The sequence below is a fragment of the Pholcus phalangioides genome, unplaced genomic scaffold (genome assembly GCF_987345545.1).
Source record: "Pholcus phalangioides strain wild (caught in Gottingen) unplaced genomic scaffold, Ppha-v1.0 ptg000027l_1, whole genome shotgun sequence".
Classification (NCBI taxonomy): domain Eukaryota; kingdom Metazoa; phylum Arthropoda; class Arachnida; order Araneae; family Pholcidae; genus Pholcus; species Pholcus phalangioides.
The window spans coordinates 5,963,468-5,975,994 of NW_028301617.1; the positions used below are offsets into that span (position 1 = coordinate 5,963,468).

Below are 12,527 nucleotides of genomic sequence, written 5' to 3' on the forward strand. Positions count from 1 at the left end.
GAAGAATAAACCCTGGAACAGCGTCAACAGAACTCAGTTGTCAGCGGCAAGCTCTCGCCGTATTACAGGAAGACATAAATTCCGATTAGGTAATGATGCGGAAGCCAGATGAAGAGGTCGGACGACTCAAGCAGTGCTAATGCACGCCACCAAAATCAATGTTGCGTGGTCACGGAAGAGCTGTTACCCAGCACACACCTCACTGAGCAGAGCACCTTAGTAATTTGCTCAAATTCGAAGTATTTCAAGTGCGAATGTTCCCAGTACACCGCTGGTATTTGAGAGAAATAATTCCCATCATCCACCGTCTCAACAACCAATCAGGAAGCGGGATGGGCAGTCCCGCAAAACTAGGATATTCTGACAAATACTTATTTACATAATCATATAGTGTAAAACAATATTGTCCAATAATGCTATATGGAATCTGACAACAACTCAGAATGAAAACATTGCCAGGGTCTACAATACTAGGCCTATTGCACATTGACGAATCTCCATGGGCGGAGATACGCCCCCCCCCCCGAAGCATCAAAGATAAAGCTGACTGATGTAATGTATTTGCGCATATATGAATTGACATCATCATCATGCCCCCAGACTTTCAAGTCTATCTCCGCCTATGCGAATCTCGTGATGTTATTGACCGTAAAGGTGGTCCATGGCCCACCGACGGCATGGAGGTGAATATCGCGATTAAGTATTATCACATTTACAAACATATTTCTAAATTAAATTTATATTGCGCAAATATATTATCACATTATCTGAGGTCAACGATGGCCCTCTGCGGGTTCCCACCTGTGATCCACGGGACCTCCCCTATCGTCATATCAGCAATTTGCAGGTCCATCATTTTACAAAATCTCCTAGATGTCACTGTTTACATAGCTCTACTGATCACTCACCCGGGGTTCCCATGCGTTCTATTCGCCTTGGTAATCATTCGCTTTTGGCTTTCTCTTCCTAATTTTCATAGGGCATCTGCCCTTCCGGGGAAAGCCCTTTGAATTGGCCGCAATAACTTTTAAAACAACAGCCGTAATGAGTCGCTACATCAATACTGAAAACCCACAGTGTTTGTAATTACTATAGTCATTCGGAAAAGTGACAATAAAATAATACTATTGTCTGTTTGTTAAGTTTGTAGTGAAGAAAAAGTTAGTGACGATATACTTTCACAGCAGAATATAGTCCCTGCATATCGGAGGTTGTTAAATAGCATGTATACAGAAATTTTCAGTGTTTTCAATGATTCTGGGGGGGGGGGGGGTTACTGAAAAGCAGAGCAACTGCATTCATATTTTAACTACTCTTCCACTGTTTTTTGCCTACTTTCCTTTTCGCAATTTCAACTTCACGGGAAAGTTTGTGCTTGCTAGTAGTTCAAAAAAAAAAGATTTTAAAAGAAATAATGTGCAAATTCTTACTAAGGCCGGAATTACACTATAAAAGTTTTCTAAAAGTTCTTTTATAAAATTTGAAAAATTCAACCAATAAGATTATCGGTTGCATTTGCTCGAATGTAACCTATGAGCAAAAGTGGGGAGCAAATGTCCTTCAAGCCTAAGTTAAAGTCGTGCATCCTATTCTTATACCCCCTAGTACCTCTGCAGTATTAGATCATTGCCACATCTGAACCCCCCTCCCGAACGAATAATAAGTCCTGGTACTGACAGGCTCATTAATATCCGCTCATAACTGATTTTTTCCCACGCACACACATTATTACACGCTCAGGGTGCTTTTGTCTACGAACAATGTCTCGAACGTTGTTAGTCTTCTCCCAGGAAGAAAACAGCGCTTGAAACCCCGAAAATCCCTACACACCCTGTTCGGAAGTTCCATAACCATAGAATCGCCGATAGTTGAACCCCCATCACTATCCCCCTCTGCCTCATCCTCGACCACCCATTCACCCCTCTAAACTGTATTTGTTCATGGAGATTGCTTCTTCGACGACAGGTGGCTCCGTTATACCCGGGTCCTTTAAAACCCTCTCTCCCGTAACGCTGCGACCTCGAGTTCCAACCTTGCCCTATCCAAACACCCACGCGCACACACTAGAAACTACCAGTTGCTCTTCCTAGACCACGGAAACCTTCCAAGTCCTACACAACACTAATCGAGGTCGAGGCATACTAACACTGTTGCTAAAAACTAGATAATAAAACTTTAAAATAGAAGAATGAGACGTTAACAGGAAATTAAAACAACCTGAAATATAATGCAATGCGCAAAGATTGCACGAAAAAAATAATCACTTCGCTTACAAGGTACTGGCGAGAAATTTGGATTCTCTATTTGTCGAATGGGCGAAAAATATGGTAACCGCATCCAACCTCACCGCACGTTGGAGAAAGGTGAAAGGGGGGAAAAACAAATGAAAAGCAAACAGTATAATACAAAAGTGCAGATTAGAGATAAGAGAGAGCAATTATATGAAGTAGATTTCTCTTTTCACCCACCCAACCACTTTTTTGCTCTTATACGTATATAATAGAAGTATACATCGATAAAATGCGGGGGGGGGGGGAGTTACTAATAATTGTACAGAGGTAAAAAGAACAACTTTGTAGGGTTACATCAAAGCCTTACGGTGCTGAGAAGAGAGGAAAGAAAATAGAGTTAACTTTATTCCACTGGTATTTGGACGCAATATTACGTCCTTGATCGTAAAGCAGTTAAGTAAAAAAAGCCCCCCCCCCCCTTATCAAGTTTGTGGTAGTTGTGGCTTTGAAGTAGTACGCCTAGAGAGAATTTATAGTATTAAAGATCACTGCTAGCCTTTCGAACAGAACAACTCTTGCGATGAAAATTGCCGTAATGAAGACCAGCACTTCTAAGCTCCTCCTAAATGGTGTTAGGACCAATAGAGCACACAGGAATATTCACTATCTGGAATGACTACGCGGCAGGTTAAATTTCTCCGAGTAGTAATTTGTTGTATTCATACCTGCCGTTGGAAGAATCGCATCTATTCGTAAGTGAATTTAATATGATAAGTTATGGTGGTCATAGCTTTTTTGTGTGGCGACAGAGACGATAATTCATAACTGAATGTATATCTTCGGCTTGGATAATGATGAAAAATTTTGTTTCCTCTACAGGGACTGAAGAACATGTGAAAAGTTAGTGAAGGATTCAGAAACGATTATGAACACTATGGATTGTTTCCAGTGCTCCATCAGAGTCTGTTCATTTTGACATCACCATATGTAGATATCTGCATACAATCATCTTTGATGAGCTGGAAACGATAGTCTTAAAGAATTGTCGTACATGAAAAATACAGTGTTCATGAATTAGAAAAACAAAGAATCTGAACAAGGAACGAAAGCAATGGGGATAAGGACTCGTTTCATGGTGTAAGTGGAGACGCGTTGTTTCAGTTACATTATAATAACAGAATATACAACATAGTGAAACCTTTTGAATGTAACTTTTTCACCGGAACGTTTTCATCGTGTTTCATTTCACAAGAGCATACAATGTCTCAATCAGTAAAAAAGACGTATAAATGTGATGTTTGCGATGGAAGATTCACATCTAGTTCCTATTTAACCGTCCATAGTCGGATCCACACTGGAGAGAAGCCTTACGAGTGTTCCCATTGTGATGCAAAGTTTTCAAAGAAGTACTATTTACTGCATCATAAAAAGAATCACGACGGTGAAGAAGCATTTGAATGTGACGTTTGCAATAAAAAATTTTCATCAAATCACCATTTACGCAATCACCGATTGACTCACACTGAAGAGAAGCTATATGAATGCGATTTTTGTAGTAAAAGATTTAAGCGTGAACCGGCATTAAAGAGGCACACGCTGATACACGCTGGAGAGAAACTTCACGAGTGCGAGATATGCAGTAAAATATTGTCGAGTGTCTATAACTTGAAAGCGCATAGAAGAATACACACGGGAGAGAACCCGTACGAGTGTGAAGTTTGCGGTAAAAAATTTCATTGCAATTCTCGTTTAAGCAGGCACAAGAAATCACATGCTGGGGAGAAACCACACGAATGTGAGATTTGCGGCAAAAGATTTATGAGTCAGTCGGAAATAAAGAGACACGGGCTGGTACACACGGGAGAGAAACCGTACGAATGTGATGTTTGCGGTAAAAGGTTTTCCTTGAAGTCTACTTTAATTATTCACCGAAGAACACACACGGAAGAGCGACCATATCAGTGTGAGCTATGCGATAAACGATTCCGACGAAGATATCTCTTGAACGGGCACCGCATCACACACACCGGAGAGAAACCGTACGAATGCAATGTCTGCGGCAAAAGGTTTTCGTTTGTCTGGAAATTAAACAGTCACAAAGAAGAACACACTGGAGAGAAACCGCTCGAGTGTGAGGCTTGCGGTAAAAGATTTTCACAAAAGGATCGTTTCAACCGTCACAGAAAAACACACACTGCAGACAGACCGTATCAGTGCGAGGTCTGCGCTAGAAGTTTTCGGGAAATATCTCAATTAAATAAGCACAAAATAGTTCATAGTGGAAAACTTTATGAATGTGACATTTGTAGTAAAAAATTTTCGACGAAGCGTTATTTAAACGTGCATAGGAATACACACAAAGACGAGGTTTCCAGTGAAAAGCCGGGTACATACTTGGCCGATACGATAAGCGATATAACCGCAACATCGTGAAGGATTGGTTGAAAACCTGAATTTTTCAGGTTTTTCAAACGAGGCGTGTTGTTATCACGGATTGTATTGTAGTATCGAACCAGTTGGCAATGAGCCAACTTTTGTTCAGGCGCAAGAAATCACGCATTAAAGAGAAGCCACATGAATGCGAGGTATGAAGCAAAAGATATAGAAGTCGATTCGAAATGAGGCCGAGCTGGTACGAGCTTCTCGTACACACGGAAGAGAAACCGTACAAATATGAGGTGTTTGGCGTAAAAGCTTTTCGTTCGACGAAGTCTTATTTAGTTAATACACACGGAAAGGTGCCATATCAGTGTGAGTTCTGTGATGAATGATTCCTGCAAAACTCTCAGCTGAACGCGCGTAGAATAACAAACTGTGGAGCGAAACTGCACGAGTGTGAGGTTTGTGGTAAATATTTTTCGCCCAAGGATCACTTCAAACTTCACAGAAAGACACGCGCACAGCAGATAGATCGTATCAGTGCAAAGTCTACGATAGAAGTTTTCAGACTCTCCATCAAATTCCACAGAATATAGTTCACAGTAGAAAATAACATGAATGAGACGTTTCAAGGTTTCGCCAGCTGGCTGATGAATCGCCATTTGGTGGTAGTGTCAGCAATGTGAGCTTTGTCCATATACAGTCCCGTTTAGTACACACGAGCTCTAAGAAAAGAGGATTGTTGCCTTTGTAGCATAGTGGTCAAGCGCGCTCATCCGGTAAGTGAGAGGACGTGGATTCGGTTTTCCACTCCTAGGCAGTTGCATTTTCTTTCCTGAGTTCATTGTATCAGCCAGCTATTGAAGCCTTCATCCTAAAATCATTCAATACTAACATCAAGAACGTATTTCCAATTATTATTTTTACATTAATTCCGAAATTATTTTCATGTATTTCTTGAATTATTTCTTTCAGTGGGCAGTGTGTTGAATATTTATTTTCAATTTCTAAATTTCCATTTATTCCGGAAATAAAAAAAAGGTATAATTGAATTATTAACATTAATATTGGGGATTGCTTTTCATTCGTTGAGAAATTTGGGTTTTTTTTTTTTGTTCTGAATTTTTATTATTTCTGTGATTAATAATTTTTCCTACTGTTCGAGATAATTCCTCTCAAATGAGCAGAGATCCTGACGGAGCGTGACCTATGAATAGAGTGCGATCGACAAATGAGGTCTCTCTTCCCGATACAATTTCAACAGCTGGACATTGTTCCGTTTTTGTGGCTCCACTTATATAGGCAAAAGAATCCTTCTGGAATAACCTCCACGATTCACGTAACACGTTTACACTTCTCCTTTGGCATCATGACATCTCTAACTTATAGCCGTTGCCGAACGTGCCAATTTAGCGGTATTTGCAGAGAACACACAGTAATATATGATAAATAATGATTTGCATAATTTACGTAACACTGTCCTCCTTTAAAATTGTTCGTCCCGACAATTCAGTCGGCGGGTCGCGCTATGTCACTCACTGTGGTAAGGAGCCAGTCTGTTGAGGTGAACTACCTTGCATTTTGACGATGGAGTCTTTTGAATCCGAACTACGACATCGTTCAGTTTCTTCACGTTTCTCCAGAGGTCATGACAAAGACCTTACAGTTTCGAGTACAGTCCTTTCTATCGCTTCAAATTCCAGAGCCAGACGAGGTCTCCTTCCTTGAAGTCGTGAGACGTGACCTTCGTATCATAGCGGTTCTTCATCTTCTCGGAGCCGATGTTGAACCTGTTTCTGGCGATTCGATGCACATCCTCGAGGCGCTTATATATTCTTCCGACGTATTCTTCCAGTGGAAGAGGAGCATCTGGCGGTCGCCCGAACAGCAGGTCATCGGGCAGCCGATCTCTTCCCATAAGCATCTGCGACGGCATGAATCCGGTGCTCGCGTGGGCGGTTCTCGGTCTCAAGACGTCCATGGTGATTCTCTCGAATGACGCTCCAACGTTGTGGTGTTGAAGGCGGACCCGGGTGTGGTCGGAGGTCCTTTGCTAGCGGCGCAGGCGGCGCGATTCTTGCCCCATCCTTCCACATCGGTCCTGGACTTGTCCCAATAGGATGGATTATCTGAAGTGTCTTGCAGGAATGCAAAAGCCAAGCTGCGCCGAAACGGTTCTCTTGCTACCTGGTGTGCCAAGGTACCGAATCCCTGCTCATCAATGTCTATTTAGGTTTGTGGTGTGCAGAGATTCCACTGACGCACTGTAGCGCGTCAAATACCCGGAATTTAAGAAAAGAACGCGTATAAATTTTGTGCAAACAAGGAACGCGGTCTTTCCGAGTCAAGGAGAAAATGGTACGGAGGGGATATTCATACAAATTTTTTCTTTTTTCTCTTACCATCTACCACAATCGCGCTATCTCGACCATGGAAAATAGTTACACTGTTTTGATATACAAAGAACAACCTGTACTGTTATTGGTATAATCCACGCTGGCTATCGAAAAATAGGCTGACGAAATGCAGTATGCCTACTTGAGTCCATGAAATTACTAGGAAATATTCTTATTGAAAATAAATAATTATTCTCAAGTTATTTATAATAGCCTTTTCAGAGAATATTTTCAAGAATATTTGTAATAACATGTATTAAAATGAATAATCTCTATAAATAACTCGAGACTGTTCTCATTCAGGAAAATATACTTTGGAAGGACTATTACAAATAATAATTATTTGTAATAGATAATAATAATTATAATAATAAATAATAATAATTATAATAATAAATAATAATTATTTGTAATAGATAATAATAATTATAATAATAAATAATAATTATTTGTAATAGATAATAATAATTATAATAATAAATAATAATTATAATAATAAATAATAATTATTTGTAATTAGATATAATAATACGATGGGAATATTCTCCAGTTATTTGTACACTGGTGAAATAAATTAAGAGAATTTGCATATTCTATCGAATTTCATGAAAAGAACTGAACTGAATGTAAAACCACTGCTTCTAGACAAAAATGCAAATCTTGTACGTCAAATACGTAAGCGTACACGTGTGTGTAGGCGGAGCCAGTAGAGAAACAGGCTTCATAAGCGCGGGTAAGTTAAGACGCATTTCGTTCGCTAGCACACCTCGGCGAATTTCTTGGTGTTATTTTGCAGCAATCGGTTAATTTCAAATCGTAACGGTAAAAATAGTAACCACCAACGTTTAGATGATGGAATGAGGTGGCGAATTGTGAGGAGGCTAGAAGCAGGCCAATCTCAAGTCCAGATTTGTAGAGAGTTCAATTTAACGCCCAGCGTCGTGTGTAACTTATGGAAATAGTTCCAGGATACCGGATCCATCGAGAGAAAGCCTGGGCAAGGTCGTCCGAGAGCCACGACGGCCAGAGAAGATCGCCATTTGTCGATTATAGCGAGGCGTAACAGGAGTGCTACAGCTTCTCAGCTCTCTCGTGACTTGTATGCAGCCACAGGAACCCGTGTATCAAGGGTGACTGTTTCCAAAAGACTTCGTGAGAAAGGGTTGTTTGCAAGAAGACCTGCTGTTTGCGTCCCGCTCACTTCTACGGACAGGAGAATCCGTTTATCATGGTGCAGAGAGCATAGAGATTGGAGTATGGATTAATAGGCGACCGTTCTCTTCACTGATGAGTCCCCTAAGCACCGATTCTCGCCGTACGTTCATATGGAGAGAACCAGGGACTCGCTACCTACCCTGCATTGTCCGCGAAATCGACCATTATGGCGGAGGAGGTTTAATGGTCTGGGCAGGCATCATGTTGGATGGCCGCACACCTCTCCATGTCTTTGAAAGAGGCACTGTGACTGGTGTGAGTTATAGGGATGAGGTCTTGGAGCCCTATGTTCGTCTTTTCAGGGGTGCAGTTGGCCCTGAGTTCATTTTAATGGACGATAACGTGAGGCCACATAGAGCTCTTCTGCTCAACGATTTTCTAGAGAGTGGGGATATTCGCCGGATAGAATGGCCAGCCAGATCTCCAGACCTTAACCCTATAGAGCATGTCTGGGACGCTCTGGGGAGAGCAATTGCAACTCGCAACCCCCCCTCCGGGAACCATCCAGGGAATGAAAGCAGCGTTGGTGAACGAGTGGGACCAATTGCCACAGGAAATGATAAACTGCCTTATTTCAAGTATGAAATCACGCTGCGAGACCTGTATATCTGTAAGAGGGGACCATACCCCCTATTACTCCATTTTCTTGTTTATTCTGCAACCGCTGTTTCATACCTTCCGACTCCAACGAGTGTTACGCACGATCATGCGTGTGTATTACAATTATTGAATGGTTACTTGTTTTGTATTGTATCAATGTATGTACATATAAAATTTCATTAAAATCGGTACAGTAGTTATAGAGATAATCCACCAAGTCTCTTAATTTCTTACACCAGTGTAGTTTCAAATTTGCCATTAGTGGCGAGTTCATTCATTATTATTGTTTCGCGCTTTTATGTATTTGAGCATTTTCCAACATTCCTGCAAATTCTGTCTTGCTTTTTCGGATGCTGAAAATATTTCTACTAAAATATGGACACACATTGACGAAAAGATGATTACAATAATTAGTCAAAGATGACAGATTGATGGCAATTTCAAATTAATAAATGGTTCTAAAACTAGTAAAAATGCCCAGTTAATGAAAAATAATTGAAGAATGAAACTATTTGATAATACTGTATGGATGTTGATGATGTTAGTATTAAATGAAATTTCAAATGAGACTGCAAACTTCTTTCCATGACAATGTTTATTTTTTAAATATTTCATATTTGAGTACCTACTAAACCCCACACATCTGTTTCGTACACATTCCCCTGCAGAACTTCTAACGAATTGGTACGTGTTGGAATGTGCGTTCATGTAAGTGTTGTGAACCTAATGTGACGTTTGTTTCTGTGTAATGCTTGTTATAGTGCTGCACTATATTGTTCGAAATATGAGTGACGTGTAATGAATGATTTCAGGCTTGTATTATTGTAGGCCTGATGCTCTCAGTGGCGAGTCTTTTTAACGGGGAGATCGGCTGGCGTTCACTCCTTGACGTAGGGAACCACAGAACACCGCCTTCAGCTTACGGGCTGGCACTGTGGCGCCGGTAGGATTCTAACCCGGGTCCTCGCGATGCGAGTCCGTCTCTATGACCACTCACCCACAGCGCCATATAAAAATATCTGCTGAATACGACAAGTCACGTACGGGAGGCACGAGAAACTGTGTCCCGTCGTGTTTTCAATTTGCGTCCTCTGTCTTTTTTATTTCCGTTGGATACGGATTAGCGCTCGAAGTATTTCGCGTTCCACTGCCTAAATTAGCACTTACCCCAAATGTCACGTTTACTGCAAAAGTGGGAGACTTCGAAGGAATTGGCTTGTTCCAGTGGGGCGGTAGACGCTACGGTATAACATAGGACCCTATGGGTTGGGGGATCTTGTGGCGAGAAAACATTCTTAACGCATGGGCCCAGCCGGGGACCTCAAGAGAAGAGGAAGGCGCTCACAAAAAGAGAACTGATTGAAATTTTCAAGAATGTGCCAGGTAGGGCCTCAAAAAAATCACTTGTGCCGCGGACCTATGATGCTCGGCCCTGTTCCAAACAGGTTTCTGTCTGTAGACAACGAGCGGCGGTGTCTAGCGTCGTGTTTCAATTTGCGTTTTCCTTTAGATTTCTTTTGAATACTTGGAAGGGCTCTTCAAGTATGTCGCTTTAGAAGGTGGTTATAATGGAGTGAGGAGATGAGTTAAATTATTTGCGACTAGGAAGGAAAAAATGCACAGGGGTGGGGGAAGAGATGTCTGCACATGGTAAACGAGACGGAGGAGAACGAAAATGACCGGATGGGTTCTAAAATGTAATTATGTGATGATGATGCTGATATATACACAGAAGAGGGAGAGAAAAAGGGAAAAAACGGACCAGAGCAGATAGTGAAAATCCTCACCTCGCGATAAAAACAAACCGGATTGTTCAAGTCGCGCATCTCGTTGAGTAGGCTCATTCACTTCTTTGTCTCTTTCTCTCGCTGCTCCAGTATGTGAGGTGTATGTAGAACAAAACAGTAAATGTGTTTCATCGCTCGCATAGGCGGAGATAGACTTGGAAGTCTGGAGGGAGCACTATGATGATGATATCAATTCATATATGCATATATACATTAGATCAGTCGACTTCACCTTTGAGGGGGAGCGTATCTCCGCTCGTGGTCGCGTGACTGTGTGTTCGGACGTACACGCGTCTCAATTCGCGCCCACTCTAAAGCCATGTTTACTACAAAAGTAGTAGCCTTTCGAAAGAACTTGCTTTGGCTAGGCCTCTAAAAATACAGAATCTTGTGGCACATGAACTTTTATTTTATTAACGTTTTATTTTTTAAGATTCTTTATTAGGGGATCATAAACTCGCATTAGTAATGTGGGAAAAGACTAAATGATCTCACTGAGAAGTGTTTAGCAGTAGAAAAAGGTCTGAAGCAGAAGTCATTATGGTGTGCGCGAAAAAGGATATGAAATGCTTCAATACAGCTTCCAGTGAAACCTCTATTTAACGTACGACCATCTTTTGCATCATTATAATGCGTATTTGAGTCCTGACGTGTGGTCTACATCTGAAGATACACCGGAATATTTGGGAAATCTCAATTTGCGATTCAGTCAGACTCGCTTACAATGAGCATGGATGTAACAAATTTTCACATATTTTTCCATTTCCTATAATGAATTCCGTAATGCTTATTTATGCTTATCAAACCAGTACGGTTACAACGAAGTTCTCCTGTAATAAATATTTCCGCTGTTTTTCCGACTTCATTTGTGTATATGTATATGGTACTGCCAAAGCCCAAACTCTCGGCTAATTCGCGAACTGGACAATATAATATTTCGGGCTTTTTTAGTAACATACATTTATTACGAAGACACCAACGAATAAGGCAAATACACGAAAATGCAAAAAGTCCTAATGCATTTCAACACCAATGGGTGCCGCCTTCAGAGGAAAATTTAACCACTAGTCACGCTGACCGAGTTTCCCATTTGGATTGAATACCAAATCGTAACGCTCGGTTGCTCAGCGGAAGAAGTACGTCTGTTCACTTCAAACGTCGTGGTCAGAATGAAGCTGTGAGCCTGCGTGAGATACTAATGCAGCGTCCTGATTAGACGCTTGCGGGATAGTGCTACCTGATTGGTCTATTCGAAATTTTCTTATAATTCCCGCTCGCAATGAATTTAAGCCATGGTGTTGCGATCGGAGGTGTATCTTTGAAGGCCCGAACAGACGTACTTCTTCCGCTGAGCAACCTAGCGTTAAGATTTGGTATTCAACCCAAGTGGGAAACTCGGTCAGCGTGACTGGTGGTTAAATTTTCCTCTGAATACGGCACCCATTGGTGTTGAAATGCATTAGGACTTTTCGTATTTTCGTGTATTTTCCTTATTCGTTGGTGTGTCCTTAATAGTCTTGGACAAAGTTGATCAACTCTTCCATATACATTTATTCCTGGTCAATGCTGTACGATTGTATAACATATACATTCATTCCTGGTCAATGCTGTACGATTGTATAAGATATGCATTCATTCCTGGTCAATGCTGTACGATTGTATAAGATATACATTCATTCCTGGTCAATGCTATACGATTGTATAAGATATACATTTATTCCATTCCTGGTCAATGCTGTACGATTGTATAGCATATACATTTATTCCTGGTCAATGCTATACGATTGTAGACTACGTTTGTGTGTAATAAAGAACGTACGGATTAAAATTAAAAAGCTCAATTTGTTTTTTTAGTTTCTTTTACACAATGTTTTTCATTGACCACAATACTATTACTATCACTAAGGCGCACATGGTGT

At 41.0% G+C, this 12,527-nt stretch overlaps 1 protein-coding gene across 1 annotated transcript; it reads left to right on the forward strand.

Moving 5' to 3' along the window:
• The first annotated feature begins 3,377 nt into the window (after nt 1-3,377).
• Nucleotides 3,378-4,744, forward strand: LOC149068261 (uncharacterized). The gene has a single exon (XM_089251809.1). It carries the CDS (start codon nt 3,492-3,494, stop codon nt 4,662-4,664), a length of 1,173 nt encoding a protein of 390 aa, XP_089107935.1. The 5' UTR covers nt 3,378-3,491; the 3' UTR covers nt 4,665-4,744.
• Nucleotides 4,745-12,527: the final 7,783 nt, after the last annotated feature.